Source organism: Molossus molossus, unplaced genomic scaffold (assembly GCF_014108415.1).
Source record: "Molossus molossus isolate mMolMol1 unplaced genomic scaffold, mMolMol1.p scaffold_m16_p_3, whole genome shotgun sequence".
In the NCBI taxonomy this organism is placed as follows: Eukaryota; Metazoa; Chordata; class Mammalia; order Chiroptera; family Molossidae; genus Molossus; species Molossus molossus.
In genome coordinates, this window is record NW_023425366.1 from 106,614,585 (window position 1) to 106,630,807 (window position 16,223).

At 53.6% G+C, this 16,223-nt stretch overlaps 1 protein-coding gene across 1 annotated transcript in view; it reads right to left on the reverse strand.

Annotated features, from left to right (window-relative positions):
* Positions 1 to 1,548: 1,548 nt before the first annotated feature.
* Positions 1,549 to 16,223, reverse strand: part of XYLT1 (xylosyltransferase 1) — a 299,188-nt gene continuing 284,513 nt past the window's right edge. Inside the window, exons 10-12 of the mRNA XM_036280267.1 lie at positions 13,873 to 14,068; positions 9,605 to 9,938; positions 1,549 to 3,487 (exon numbers count right to left, since the gene is read on the reverse strand). Coding sequence (XP_036136160.1) covers positions 3,165 to 3,487; positions 9,605 to 9,938; positions 13,873 to 14,068 — 853 coding nt within the window. The 3' untranslated portion in view covers positions 1,549 to 3,164. The remainder of the gene's footprint in view (positions 3,488 to 9,604; positions 9,939 to 13,872; positions 14,069 to 16,223) is intronic.

A 16,223-nucleotide genomic window follows, 5' to 3' on the forward strand; every position in this document is an offset into this window, starting at 1 on the left:
CAAGATTCCAGCCAGCGACCTCCGTGCACCTGGAAACCAGACACCAGAAAGACGCACAGACCACACACAGGCATGTGCCAGAGTAGCTGCAATCTGCACCCAACAACGGAAAATGAAGTCGGAATGACTCCCGATTCGATCAGAAAGGCCTTTCTCCAAAGGGAGGCGTGAATGGGCGCACTTGTGAAACGTGGGAATTGCTCACGCCGTGGAGACGGTGCTTTGTGTATGGCCTGGGAAGGGGGACTTGGGAGGGCTGTCTGCTCTGAGCTCCACCTGACTGTCACTGTGCTGGCTGGGAAACCGTGCAGGCTGTCACAGCCTACTGAATGCCCCCTCCCCCCAAGCTGACCCTGACTTACCTTTCAGCTTCCCTGCAGCCTGAGTCCTGGCCAGTGCCTCCGCCACGTTCACCACGCCTCCGCAGACTGGAACGGGGCTTCCGGAGACCTGTCTCAGGCACCCACTGCGGAAGGCTGCCTGACCAGTGGCCTCTAACTAATAATCCTTCTCAGGCAGATTCAACAAATGAGTTGAACTATTTGCCCTGGAAAGGATCACTTTTTCTCAGATCATCCTGGGCTTTGTTTGGAATCCTGTCTCTCTTTTTTATAACCCAGTGTTACATCTGCAAAGTTATTCTCTGTCTAGAAACAAAGGGCATTAGGGAACATCCGCATGACTGCCCAGTGTCCCAGAATTCACTGCGGGGAGTGGCGATTAAAGCCCGGGACAGGGACGTGGGGGAGGAGGGATATCCCCAGAATAAGCCAGCTCTGCCCCTTCTCCACTGGTTCTAGAGTGGGAACAAGTCAGCAATGTCAGCGGGCACAGGAAGGCCCTGTGCAGCAGCCGCAGGTGCACACTAGGCCCAGGGCCGTGTCGGGGCTCAGCCCTCAAAGCCACTGCACATGACACTGGTAAACACCAAGTCCTAGTGGCCCGGGAGGAGGGAGAAAAGAGGCCCCCTGGGCAGCTCGGACAGGCGCAGGGACACTGGCCAGAGGAGGGTATGGCACGGGCCTCTCACCGCTTGTAAGTCCATCCAGAGGCTGGGGGCTTTCTGAGCAAGCCACTCTGAGGTCGCGGGAACCCCTGCAGACAGTGGCCATCTCCTGAACCAGCCACCCTCCTCCTAAAATGGATTCCCTTTCCTCCCGAAGCCGCCTGCTCCCCTGTCAGCTTGTCGTGTTCCTGCAGGCTCAGGGGCAGACTGGCCGAGGGAGGTGAGCGAGGGGGGAGCAGGGACAGCCCGAGCTCTGTGGTGGCACACTCTCCCTCCACACGGTGGCCTGTGCTGGGGCGGGGAGCGGGGAGGGCTCAGGAGTTCCCCCACCCCCAGAACTGGAGGGCTGGACCGGGCTACCACCCTGTCTGAGGCGGAGCAAGGCTCCGATGTTCCCAAGGTAGCCCCTTTCAGCCAGGGGACCATGCTGGTTGGAGCAGTCTCCTCATGGTGTCCAACCCCCCTGCTGTCCTGAGGGCGTGGGGAACGTGGGGCAGGCACACAGAGAGAGACACAGAGAGAGGGGGGGAGAGAGAGAGAGAGACACTAGGAGATGGGGAGGACAGAGGAGGGAGGAAAAGAGCTGGGGGCCTTTTGTGAATAAAGGCAGCTTCAGTTAAGACAACACAATTGACAAGCTGCAAAAACAGCACCTACTAATTAGTCATCGACTAAAACATATAAATAATAAATATCTAAAGTGTCCTTTCTCTGTATCCTCCATTGCCCATTGGACATCCTGCCTTGCTGGGTGGGGGATGGGGTGGTCGGGGCAACAGCTGGAAGGTCATTGGGGTGAACTGCAGTACCTTCAGACTCATGCTGGAGAGACACACACCAAGGACTGGGTCTTTTGGGGTGCATGCTTTGCAACCAGGGGTGAGACTTGTCCAAGGGGACCCTGTCCTTTGGGGGAGGGTGGGGTCAGAGGAGAAGGGGGGCCCTCCATGGGACACATGGCAAGGAGACCCTCCAGGTTTCCGGTAGCTCGGCCATTGAGTAACACTATTGTTCAGGTTGTAAACCAGAGGACACTCAAGCTTCCCACTCTTACACTGCACAGCGGATGGGCAGCTCGGGTAAGGAAGGGCATGAATTAAAAAACCAAATCACAAATGCTTTTTCCTGGGTGTGAAAAGTCTGGTCCATGCAGTTGGTCACTCCCAGCAGCACCGAGTGTGCGATTCCCAAAGGTCTGGGGACGCCAGAACGAACAGGCTCGGGCAGGGGGCGGATATTGCTGTGCTGTTCAGCTCAGGAGTTTAGCTGCAAAGAGTCTCCTCGAGTTTCGTGCTCATGGACCCCAATACTCCCACTGTCGGGGATCAACAAGGTCACAGGCTTGGTCTCCTGGCCCACGGAGGGCTGGAGACTCCTTGCTCCTCGTCATCCCATGTTCCCTGGAGGGAGGGCGGCAGTCACCCCTCGGTGGCCCCGGGCCGTGTCACAGCACAGGCCTCCCTGCTCACCTAATGACTAAGAGGGCTGGTAGGAGGCGTGGAGCCATCTGTGCCCGCTGCCTGCCCGGGGAGGGCCCATGAGCGTGCCTTTCAGTGGCCGGTTAGCTCAGGGCCGGCGCGAGGGTTTCCTGGACCCGAGGAGGGGGAAGATGAGCTGAAGGGTGGGGGCCGGAGATCAAACCCACCGTCTGGGCAGTGCTTTTCGAACTGGGTTTTGCAGAGCCCTTGGGTTCTGAAGAGGTACCTTAGAAGATGCCCTTGGCAAAGGGGCTGCCCGGCGGGCTGAGCTCTGAGAAAGAACCTCCCGCCCCAGCTTCCACCAGAGCAGCCTGGATTTCGTCTGCACCTTGAACTTCCACCCATGACTGCACTTAGTAAACAAAGTTCTGCTGTTCAAAGTAAAAAGTTTGAGAATCACTTGTCTGGGGGGTTGGGTCATTGGAGGGGGAAGACAAGGACCCTGTAGGACTTGAGGATCGGCCAGAAGAGGTAAGACCACGCCTCCAGGAGCCGGCTTGCCAAATGCAGGTCATCGGCAGACCCTGCTTTGGCCTCGGAACCTTCCTTCTCCATCACTCTATGGCCAGCAGAGCCCCTCCCACAGAAGGCACCCCCAGGGTGGGAGGCCAGGGTCCGGCCCCACCGGGCCTCTGGCTGTGTTCCCTTGGACATCCGCTGTGGCCCACTTGCGCCCAGTGCTACCTGAGCCGGCCGTCGGGTTTGACTGCCCCCAGCTCCGACTTGGGGTCAGGACTGAAGGAACTCCAGGCCGTCTGGCTGCAGGTCTGCATGACGGGGCAGGCGGTGGGGCCTGTGGCGCAGACGTCCATGGCGGTCCACATCCCGCCCACCAGCGAGTCCAGCCAGCGCTCCAGCGCGGCGCCCGCGGAGGCCGCGTTCCTCCGGGCCTGCTCCACCTGGGCCGGGCTGATGGGCAGGCTGAGCACGGGGTTCAGGCCCTGGAAGCTCTGCTCCATGTAGGCGCTGCGATGGGGTCCGTTGTGCAGCTTCAGGGCCTCCTCTGAAAGCAAAGGGAACCATCGTGTCAGCAGACGAGCCGGGAACCTGGCGCCTCGCCGGGCACTGGGACAGCACCACTTACTTCAACGGGCAACCTCATGAACGGTCACTTTCTCAGTCCCACTGCAGACAGACAAACTGAGCCCGAGACATTCTGAGCCCAGTTTAGAGCAAAGGTCATTCGTTGAGTCATTCAGCACATACTTACGCAGCACCTTCTACAGTCTAGACATTATTACATTCCATGCACATTTACTAAACATCTACTACCTGCAAGGCGTTCATCCATTCATTGATTGGATAAAGATTTATTTGTTAAGTGCCAAGCTCTATTCTATAGGGTGGAGGGAACCAGACAGTCAAGGAGATTGCAATCTAGGGGTGTAGACTGATGACAAATAAATAAGGTTGTTTCCATCGGTAATGAATGTCATGAAGGGAATCGATGGGGTATTGAGTCAGAGCAGAGGGTGGGCACACTATGGCCCTTGGGCCACATCCGGCCCCCAACCTACTGTTGTAAATAAAGTTTTATTGGAACATGACTCTGCCCATTTGGGTAGATATTGTCTGTGCTACCACAGCAGAACCGAGTAGTGAGACAGAGACCATAAGTGGCCCACAAACCTGAATATGTTTAGTATCTAGCCCTTGACGGCAAAAGCCTTCTGATTCCTGGGTTAGAGAGTGACAGAGGTGTTTATTTTAGATGAGGTGACCAAGGGAGACCTTGCTGAGATGGTGACATCTGGGCTGAGAGCTGATTAATGTGAAGGAAGAAAGAAGCCACCTACAGACCCTGGGGAAGAGAATTCTGGACAGAGGGAACAGTGAGCATACGGCCCCATTAAGCATCTTTTCCCAAGTCACAGAGGTGATGAGTCAGAGCCAGGGTGAACCAGGTGTGTTGGTCTCGGCAGCCAGAGCAGGGCTCCTCACCAGGCTCCGAGTGCCCCTGTGAACTCTGCACAGTGCTTCTGCTCTGGTCCCAGACATGGCTGGTGCACAGACAGACTGCAGGGAAGTGTCTCGGAGAGCAGACCCTTGGACCACAGTGGGGTGGGAGGTTCCGCGGGCCCTCAGAAGGGCCCTGCCTTGCTGAGCACCCCCTCCTCAGAGACTGCAGTCAGGCTGTCTGAGTCTCCCTGTGTCCCACACACCAGGGGTGTGACTTCTGACTTCAACGCCTGGCACCTCAGTTTCCTCATCAATAAAATGGGTGGAGTACCAATACTTTCCTCATAGCGTCACAGCGATGAAGTGGGCTCACACAAAGCGCTTAACATGGTGCCCAGCATATGCTGCGTGCGTGGAAAGGGCTGGCTTGAACGACCCTTGTTGGTGTTATTAGTACACAATACACACATGCACCACTATGGGGCTGGTGGTACTGGAACCCTTCTGCAGATGGGGAAACAGAGACAGATCCGGGGTTCAACCGGAGACCGGATGACTCCAAAGCCAGTGTTTGTCCTCAGGATGACCTACCGCAGGCTCAGACAGCAGCTGGAAGCTAAAGCAATAGTTTTGTTTCCGATTTTTGTTTTTTGATTGGTGGTTGTTTTTCATCTGGGAGCCAGTCTTTCAAAGACTTGTTTTCCCCATCTGTAAAAAGGGGGTACTCACCCTTGCACCAGTTGGACCTGCTGGGCTGGCCAGAGTCCCAGACAGAAGTTCATGGGCACTGTCAGCGGTAAAACAACGCACGCACGAGAGGCGCCGTGCCGCTGCCCTGGCTCACGGGGGAGCAGAGCGTGTAGCTGTCAGGGCTGAAGGCAAGGAGCTAGCCATTTCCATGTTGAAGAAATTTCCACTCACCGCTTATTTTATTGTCAATCACAAGAATATATATATTAAAAAACACCAGCTAATGATCCTGGTGAGCATTAGAAGAAACCTCCTTATCCGAGAAAGCGGTGTTCAGAAGACAATGACTCCCGTTTGCATGACAGAGCCAGCGCCCTTGGCGAAAAGGATGGCCTGGGGGGGGGGGCCCAGACTGTTTCCTAATGTGTGGGAGGAAAGACCACATCTACAACCACCCTTCTAAACGCAATGGGAAAACCAGCTGAATTAAAACTATTCCTTGGCCTGGCCGGCGTGGCTCAGTGGTTGAGCATCGACCCACGCACCAACAGGTCACTGGTTTGATTCCCAGTCAGGGCACATGCCCAGGTTGTGGGCCCAATCCCCAGTGAGGGGCATGCGGGAAGCGGCCAGTTGATTTCTCTCTCATTGATATTTCCATCTCTCTCTCCCTCTCCCCTTCCTGTCCCTCTAAGATCAATAAAGGAAACACACACACACACGCAAGCAAACAAAAAAGTCTGCTCCTTGACTAACACACAGATGAAAGCCATTCCTCGTGTTCCCAAAGCTTCGGGGACCTGGGGAACGGGGCTCTGTGGTTTGGAGGGGAGCACGTGGGAGAAAGGAGACCAGCAGGCATGAGCATATATCCCGTCTTGCTATGATTTAGCAGAGCTTCTCCCTTTCAAGTCAGGTAGGTCCGTGTCCAGCAAGCTGGCCCTCGCCTGCCGCTCCCTGATGCCGGCACAGGGTGGGCAGCCTGCCATCGGCCAGGAGAGCAGAGCCTGGTCTCTTGGGTCCAGGCCCAACTTCTCTCCCAGAGCCTCCCTGTGCTTCCATCCTGCAGATGGGGAACGGGGGATACCCCAACCGACCCAACACGAAAGCGCCGGCGTGTAAAGCGGGGGGAGCCGCTAACAAACCCCTGAACCCCAACGTTGTGGCGATGCAGACAGCCCCCCGGGGTTCGCGCGGGACGTGCTTGTACAGCTTCCGCCTGCAGTGCCCGTCTCTATAATTAAGTTTCCCCAATTCCACCTCGTCAGATTTCTTGAGATTACTAGGGACGCATCGGTAGCAAATTACTCTTGATGAATCATTTTACAAATTGCACGGCTCCACCTTCGTGTTCCCTGTCACTGGAACGTTGTTAACAGATACAATTACTGACGACGGGGGTGCTCCCAGGGGGGTGAAGTGACCCCCAGTTCACGTCGGGCGTGGGTGGGAAAGGCTCGCCATCCGCAGAAACTCCAGGAGAAAAAAACTGGGAAACTCAGGACCCAGTGAAGGGCCTGGGCTGTTTACTGGACTCAGGACCCTCCTTTGTTCTGTCCCACAGGTGCACCCGATCCAAGAGGAGCCCGCTCTTTCCACCGCACCCCTACATCTGGCTGTGCAGATCCCGAGAGATGCCATGGACGGGAACCTGATCAAGGGACACTGGAGGGCCCTTGGTGGCTGTGCACTGGCCCAGGCAGTTCTGGGGGAGCTTTTGTCTGTTTGGAGCAGAGTGGACAAGCAGACTTCCTTCTCCAGAAAACACAGCCTCTTTCTGCTTGTTCAGCACAGAAGCGCAGCAGCAGTCGACAGAATCCATCCCGACACTCCCTTCTGTAGGACCCCAGGCACCCCCTCCCCACGTCTCCGTCCCCCTCCCCTTCCATCACGGGCTAAATGGCACCAGCTCAGGACTCAGTAAACAGAGGCTGTGATCGTTTGATTTGCGATCTGTTAGATGGAGACAAACAATTTCAAATCCGGAGAGACTCCGAAATCCCGTTTCTAGGGATCTATTTTATAGACGTGTCTGCATGGGCATGAATAGTTTTAGGTTCAAGGGTCTTTTTTTTTTTTTAATCCTCACTTGAGGATACTTCCCCCCCCCCCCCATTTATATTCAGATAGAGTGGGAGGGAGGGAAGGAGAGAAACATCGATGTGAGAGAGACAATGTCGACTGGCTGCTTCCTGCACGACCCCAACCAGGGCTGGGGATGAACTGCAACCGAAGTGCATGCCCTTGACCAGAATCGAAACCACATCTCCTTGGTCTGTGGGCCAACACTCCAACCGCTTAGCTAAACCAGCTAGGACTCAGGATCTATTTTGCAGTGTTATCTATGATGACAGAAGCTATGTCCACGGATGGGGACAGATGGATTGGGGGTCCTTAATCCAATGGAATAGTCTGCAGTTGGTGGCTTTATATATATATACTGACTTGGAAAGTGACCAAAGTAAGTTTCACTATGAAATGTATCATTCTGTTTTTACAGAACGACAATGTGTTTGTAGTTGATTTTGTGTGTTTATGTTTATGCTTTAAAAGTGTTGAGAAACCTGTAGAAGGATGCACGCCAAGCTCTTGGCAGCGGTTACTCTTGGGGGTAGGGTTAAATGGGGAAGCAGTCATTCCCAGTGACAAAAGGAGAGGAGAAAATTGAAAAGTAATCCTATCGGACTGAAAAAGAACACAAAGGCAGGCCCGTGATGGGTCGGACATCCCTCTGCCTGCCTCCGTGCTCAGGGGAAACCACCATCCTGAATTCTGTTCACAATCCCCTCAGTTCCCTCTCCGCTTTCTACAGACACCTGAATCCTGAGTGAGTCTATTGCTGGCTTGGCCTGGTTTTAAACTTTAAATACACACACCATCATTATGATTCCTTCCGTGATGTGTCCCACCAACATGATGCTTTCGAGACAGCCTCATGCAAATGTCCATCGTCGGTGCGCTCGCCGTGTAGCAAACTCCACGGTCTGCACAGGCCACACTGACCGTTCCCATGACTGTGTCCAGGTCAGTGTCCTTATGAACATCTCGGCTCTATTTCTGCCCAAGTCTCTAGAGCATTACCCTGGGTGGAATTTCTGTGCGGTGGGGTGAGTGTACGTTCAGCTGTATTAGGAAATGCCAGGCCGTCCCAGCAACACTAACTGGACGGTCACCACCTCCCCACCGTGACACTTGGACCTCCCAGTGTTCCCCAACATCATGGGGGTGAAGCAGGAGCTCTTTTTACCTTTAATTTACATTTCTCTCATTATTCATGAGGCTGAGCATCTTTCTATATGTGTGGGGCCCATTTATGTTCTCTCTTCCTTTTTTTCTCCTTTACAACAGAGGTTAATAATTTTTCTACTCAGGGCCGGATGGCAAATATTTTTGGCTTGGCGGGCCAGGGATTTTCTGTCTCAACTATTCCACGCTGCCATGGTCGGCCCAAAGCAGACACAGTCAATGTGAAAATGAATGGGTGTGACTGCGTTCCAGTAAAACTTTATTTACAAAAACAGGGCGTGGGCCAGACTTGGCCTGTGGCTTACTGCTTGTTCCGATTTATAAAATTTCTTTATATGCTCTGAGCATGAGCATTTTTATTACGTGTAGCGAATATTTTCCACGAGTCTGTGGTGTGTCTTTTTACCTAGTGCAGGAATTTTCGACCACTTTCCTCTCAGGGCACACACACACTGATCATAAAATTCTGTGGCACACCAAAAAAATATTGTATTTGTGGCCAATCTGACCAAAGAATAGATAGAATTTGAATGCATCCATACAGGGAGGCTACTGCTGTGTCGGCTGTTGTCATTTTTCAATTTGACAATCGACGGGAAAAGAGGTCAGTGCCCTGACTAAACTGTCAGCGCATGTTTTAAAAATTTGTGTGGCAGCCCTGGCCAGTTTGGCTCAGAGGTTGGAGTGTCGGCCTGCGGACTGAAGAGTTGCAGGTTCGATTCCGGTCAGAGACAACGTACCTGGGTTGCAGTTCGGTCCCACACCCTGGTTGGGTCATGTGGGAGGCAACCGATCGATGTGTCTCTCTCACATCCACGATTCTCATTCTTTCTCCCTCGCCCACCGTATCTAAAGATAAATGGAAAAACATCCTCAGCTGAGGATTAAACAAATAAATAAAAAAATTCATGTGGCACACCGGTTGAAAATCGCCGACCTAGTGTTATCGTCTTTTTGACGAACAGAACTTCCTGTTTTAATTAACATTTTTTAGACGGTGAACTAGATTTGCCAAAACTCAGTATCTTCCTGGGTTTATTTTCCATCTTGTCTTAAATCTGATCAGCGCCTTCTGGGAGTCCAGGGGGAGAGCATCTAATAAAAAGTGATCCAATTCACAGACGACGTGAGCTCAGTGTGCAGGTAGAAAGCAAACACTGAGAGCAGACGGCCCTGCTCTCGAAAGTGGCCCACCCTCCCCACGTCTGGGCAGCCCTGCCTCTCAGGCCACGGACCCACGACGCCCCGGGTGGGCTCTTTTCCCCTGGAGACACTGCGTACTCACCCGCTTTGATGGGCTGCCTGTTGGAGAAGGTCAGAGGTGCGACGAGGAATTTGGTCTCTGCGACGGGCACCCAGTGGTGGAGAATTTTCACTGTCCAGACCCCAGGCCTCAGGGGCAAGTTCAAAGGGGGCTTGTAGTGGGTGAATTCGGCAGTGGACTCAATCAGGATGTCGTAGGTGGCCGCGATGACGTTGACGGGGTCCACCCAGATGATGGTCACGGTCACGTTGGGGCCCTTCCCCCATTTCTGCATGCCTACCGGCTCGTCCATGGGCCCCAGGAGACCCCCAAAGTTACGGAAGAGCCGCTCCTTGGCATCCCAGTCAGTGCCGACCTGAAACAGGAGAGTGAGTCCTGAAATCACTGCGCCTGAGCGAGGGTGCTGGGTCACGCAAAGGCCTGGGAGCCTGCTTACTGGGCTTCATAGACACATTTTACAGATGAGGACGTGGGGAAACTGAGGCTCCGATTAAGTTACTTGTTCAAGGTCTGAGAGGCAGTAAGCAGAAGATCTGGGATCTGAACCCAGGTTGGGGGATTACTAGGTCTGTGGTCCGTTCACTAAACCTTTGGGCCTCCTCTGCCTGGCCCCTGATGTATGACTTGGGGGCAAAATGTGTCCTGAATGAAAGAATGAATGAATGAATCCCTGCTTGCAGGCCATTCCAAAGAGACACACACCCTGCCATTCAATAGGTACAGCTGCTTCCACTGTGCTCCGTGGTGTCCCAGATCCCGTCTCCATTTAGTGAGACTGTTCTGATCAGGACTGGAGCTCAGGTTTTGGAGCTGCCCGGTCATATGCCAGAGAAAGAGAGGGCTCGCCAGCATCGCCTGTCATCTGCAGAGTTCCCACGCTTTCCCAGGAAGAGACAGCTCTGGCCCCCCTGGAGCATTCTGAGCTGGACCCTATGGATGGGAGATGGTTGTCCAAGCACCCTTCCCACCAGCCAGTGGATCCGTGGCTTTGTCCTTCCACGAATCCACTCTCCTTCCCTCCTTGTACTCTGTCACCTGCAGCCTATTCTCCACCCAGTAGCCAGACGACCTTGTGCACTGTCCTTGAACTGCTCACCGCCCTGTGCTGCGTCCGCTGCTCTCTCCTGGTGCTCAGCACTGGGCCTGGCACGCAGTAGGTGCTCAGTATCTGCCGATTGAATGACTTGACAAAAACGGAATTAACTGCAGAGATCCCTGATAGTGAGCTCTGTTACTGTTTCAAATCAAATTCAAGTAGGGTCTTCAGCTGCCCAGGAGGTTTAATTTAATGCTTTGGAAGACACAGCACGGAGCACGTTGGTGGCAGATAAACACACCCTACAGCTCGCACTGCTTCTGAGGTCTCTCCATGGCCAGCACCTCCAACGTGTGTGTCTGCAGGCCAGGGTGCAAGTGAGGGTAGCTCCTCTACACCCCGACAAGGTTCCACATGTAAGGTGCAGACAGGAGCTGGTTTCTTCTCTCCAGGTTCTCAGTCACTGTGTCCTCTCCTCACACAGACAGCCTCGGCTGGGAGGTACCGAGAGCGTACACCAGGCATAACGCTAAACATCTGGATGCATCGACTCACTTAACACTCACTCCCAACTCCACTCTGGTCCTCATCCCCATCTTACAGATGAGGAAACTGAGGCTCAGAGCAGTTAGATAACTTGCTATGGTCAGCGAGGGGCAAAGCCAGCAGGGGAATGCAGGAAGTCTTTCCCCAAAGACTGTTCTTATTTACTCCTAAGTATTGCCTCCTAGTCATTCATTTGTTCACTCACTCACTCACTCACTCACTCATTCATTAACACACGTGTGCCGAATATCTGCCCCCTGCTGGGGAGACTATTAGATTGCAGCCTAAAGAGTGGTCCTACGGGCAGCGGAGGTAGTGATGCTGCGGCATTTCTGCAGGGGCACCGTCCCTCATAGACTTGTGAAACCGTGGCATGTTCTGCCACCCTGTGGGTCGGCAGGGGCTGGCTGCTCTGGCGGACGCTGGTGCCTAGCACACGGGCTGGAACACAGTAGAAATTACAATGATACCAGACTGAAGAAACAAATGAAAGAGGGAGCAGGATTCAAGCTCCACCTTGAAGTCTTACAGGTCTCTGTGAAGAAACCTGATTCTAAGTGCAATCCTTTTCGGTATCTCATTGTTCTTAAGTCTGGTCTCTCACGCTGTCCTGTGAGGTCTGGTCCTTCTGGGTCTGTTCCTTTCTGCCCCTCCCTCTCCTCTCCACTCACCCCTGCTCCAGGCCCCCCTGGAGCACTCTCAGCGCCTCCTTGAGAAGGGCTCTCTCGCCTCTGATCTTGTGTCTGTGCCCACCTCTCTCTGGCACAGTCCGCCTTACTTTCCCCACCCTCTTCCTGGCCAGCTCTTGTTTATCATCTACACCTCAGCCAGGATGTCACCTCTACTTGGAAGCCTTCCCTGCTTAGACGCACCACTGAGATACTTCTCTAAGCATTGGCTCATCGCAGCTTTTTTGTTTGTTTTTGCACAGTATTGCAGCCCTTAATGTTGTCCTTCTCCCTAGCTCAAGACTGTCAACTCCACAAGAGTAGGGACAGTATCCGGCTTCTTCATCAGTGTATCTCTAGTGCCCAAATCAGCGCTGAGCACATGGTAGGTGCTCGATATATCTCTATCTCTATATCTACCCATCAGCTATCAATCTGTCTATCCATCATCTATCTATGTCACGAACGATTAGGGGCTGAGCACACGGACCTCTCTATGCACCCTGGCCCTGCATACAAGACTCCAACAGTTACTGACAAGTGGATGAATGGTACGGAATTACATGAGGGTTCAGCTTCTCTGCCTAACGCTGCCATTAGTTGAGATGTCTCTGTTCATTTATTTGCTCACTCATTGGCTGCCCCACTGGAGAGCAATTCCCTGACAAGGGTCTGGTCTGTCTGTTCACTGCTGTTCCTTCTGGACCTCTCATATCATAGGCTCTTGGGGACTCTCCAAGCCACCAGCATGGGGCTCCCATGGGATGGAGAACTCTATCTGAGCTGCCCTTCTGCCATGAGCCAGGCCCTAGGCACAGCCCTGGGACTGTGCCGACACAAGGGGACTTCTCAACAGCCCACGAACCGGCCCTGCAGTTCTTTCCCTCCTTGTCCAGGTTACATTTCATGTGACCTGACCAGGAAGCCAACCAGCAACCTCTCAGCGCACGGGCTGGACGCCCAAACCACCAACACACTGGCCGGGCCGATTCAGGGCTCCTTGTGTCACCAGTTGGTACTCTGCCAGAGATCTTGGTGGCTCTCAAAACCAAGGGTACCAGAACTATAGTAGGAACTCTCACAAATCACCGGCCGCGAGTGGCCAGTGTCATTTGTCACTGCCAGAAGTGCCCGGCTCCCCAACGGCAGGCTGATAAACAGGGAGAGCCCAGGCATCAGGCATCCATCTCGCTAATGGGACATTAATGTCTTCAATTGGCCGCTTGGGCCCCCAGCACAGACTCCAACCAGGGCAGTGTCTAATTGCCCCCTGGCACCAGTAATTTATGGAGTGGGCTCCCATGGCAGCTCAAACCCAGCCAATCCATTTGGAGCCTTAATTGAAAACGGTGCCTTCCCAAGAAACTCCCACCCGTGCCTGTTCAGTGCCCACTCGGTAGGGCACAGGTCGGCCAGGTGAGGCTACCGGCGTCTGGAAGAAGACCGGCAAGGAAAATGTGAGTGGGTGAGATACTTACCCCAGTCCACTCCCATCCCTCAAGAGTCTCCACATTCTAAAACTGGCCCCTCGGCCAGCAGCCAAACTCACTGAGGGTGCTAAACTCCAGGGATGAATCCCTGCTCTAGCCACTTGCCGATGTGGGGAAGGCAGAAATCCCACGAGGAGCTTTGTGTGGGCAACCCTCACCAAGCTTGGCCAAGCTTCCCCTTCCTTCCAGAGCGCCAGCCAAGCGCAGGCACTCATTCATTCAGAAAGCTCTGCTGTTGTCGTTGACACTGTTACAGATGTCCCCCATTCTCCCTACAGTGCCCACCTCCCCCGGCCCCACCCCCTCCCCCGGCCCTCACCACACTCTTGTCTGTGTCCATGGACTATGCATATATATTCTTTGGCTAATCCCATCACCTTATTCAGCGTCTATAAATGCGACGTACTCTTCCATGTGCTGGGGATACAGCAGGGAGTGAGAGGGATCTCTCTCTTGTGGACCATCACCAAATGACAGGTGTCAGATCACGGGACAGGACCCAGCCAGGGGGATGCAGAGGCGGTGAAGTATGACAGTCTGGTCTCTTACCTCGGAAAACTGAAGCCTCCCAAAGTCGCTAGGTGGGCTTGCGATCTTGAAGACCTTCTTGGGCATCACCCACGTCTCCAGGGTCTCGAGTTTGCTCACGGCCAGATTGGTAGCGTGGTGCTTGATCAGAAAGCCCTGGAAGCGGTCAGCAAGGAAGTAGAGGTGGACAGATGCTGGGTGGCCCATCGGGTAGTACCTGGAAAACACGCAGTCTCACACGAGCTCACGCGTCAGGGCTGGAGATGTGCAGGCTCACAGCGGGGTGCCCACCACCAAGCTGGCCTCGTTCCTAAAATCACCTCCGTTTTCTACAATGCTTATCACATCTCGGGTATCTTTGACCTCAATAACTACTAACAATAGCCTTTTGGTTGATTCTACATGTAAAGTATGCTGAGTGTACAAAAGCACAATCAAGAAAACAAAAATGGCTACACTTGATGCCTCTTTACATAGATGATATCAATTCACAGATATTTATTGACCCTCTGGTGCAAGGTACCGGGAAGCAACAACGGTGTGCAAACAATGTCATATTAACATATCTCCTCTCAGCCTTATTTTCTATGCATATATTTGCATAAATCTGACATTGCTGAGATCATCATACACATACTGGTTATAGCCTGCTTTTGCTTCACAGTATTTCCCATAGTATGCTTTTGAAAAGTCTCTAACAGTGCGATACACATATACACTATTCTACACATGGAATGCCGTATTTACAGAGCCATGTCCCATCGCTGGCTGTTTAACTGATCTCTATTTTTTGGCCATTCTAAATCATACTGCACTAAACATCCTTGAGCAACACTGGTTTCTAAAACACCTCTCTCTCTCTCTCTCTCTCATCTCTAAGGGGCTCTTTATGTCTGCTGTCTAACTTGATCAGAAAAGGTTGCACTGATTTACGCTCACACCGTTCTCAGTCACAGCACTGGGTACCGTCCTGAAAAATTAATTCAAGGCCCACGGATTCATACACGAAGAGGTAGCTGTTGTTTTGAGATGCGTGTCTTTGCTCTGCAATGGCTCACTGGGAGAAAGGGGCAGGGAAACTAAGCAGAGATGCCCCGAAGGGAGTGCAGGAGGGGGCTTCAGATAAGCCGGGCTTGTCTCTCCCACCTGTAGAGTAAAAAGGCCGCCGGCTTCTGCAGCAGGTAAATCGCACACACTCAGATGGTGCTTGTGGCTCCCTAATAACAGTGCTCCACAAATCACTGTTTCTGCTCAGCCTCCTGCCCTCTGGGGCTGATCTGGGGCGCAAGTCTTTGTGTCCAATTATAATAGTTGGGGAAGCACCTTCCTGCGTTTCTGCCTGTTCAGAACTCACTGCCTCGCTCCTGGAAGGCCCCTGGGGCTGAGAAAGAAGCCTGTACCCTCTCCAGGCCGCCGGCTGGGCATCACGGCTCACGCAGGTCTGCTCTGGGTCTGAGGGGAGCTGAAAGCCCCGCCCTGGACCGGCTGCAGAACTCTGTGCAGAGATGGAGACGTTCTACGGCTGTGCCCTCCCCTGCAGCGGCCACTGGCCACTGTGACTACCGAGCACCTGAAATGCGACTGGTGTGATGGAGAAACTGCATTTTTTATTTCATTCCATTTTCGTTCATTTGAACTTAAATACCTACTGGCGGCTAGTGGCCACTGCACTGGACATAGATAGTCATGACAGTCTCGTGGTTGGCTGCAGCAATGCCTCCATCTCTTCCCCTCTTCTGTCTCCTTACTCTTTTCCACGTGACTCGGCAGGTTCCTTGCCCCACTGAGGCAGAGCCCATTCCCCCCCTCCTGAGCCGGCTTCAGCCAACAGAATGTGCTGGAAGGCACGCCATGCCACGGCCCAGCCAGGGCCTCAGGAAGCCTTGCACATCTCCTTTCTTTTGTGATAAGAACATGCCTCGTGGACCAGCTGAGCATGTCATCGTAAGCAGTAAGCAGAGCCGCCTGTGGGGTTCAAGCAGGGGACAGTGGGTGTGGCCATTGAGGTTATCGTGGACGAAAGGAAGAAGGAGACAGGTAAGGAGGCTGTGCAAAGGCCCAGGCGAGGTGTGCCGGTGGCCTGGACCAGGATGCTGGCAACGCATGGGCAGTTGAGGAAGGGACTCAGGAGGAAACAGCAGGATTTCCTGATAGAAGGGGAGGGAAAGCAGGCAATCAAAGATGAACTCCTAGGTTACCTGGGAGCGTGCCTGGGCTAGCCTGCTGGAGGATGAGACGTTTGGGGCAGAGCACAGCCACCAGCCATGAACCACAGAGCCCTGCTCCCGACCGGCAGCGGCTGCAGATTCAGCAGAGATGCCAGCTGAGACCAGGAACACCGCCCAACTGACCCGCAAACTGGAGCTCTGTGT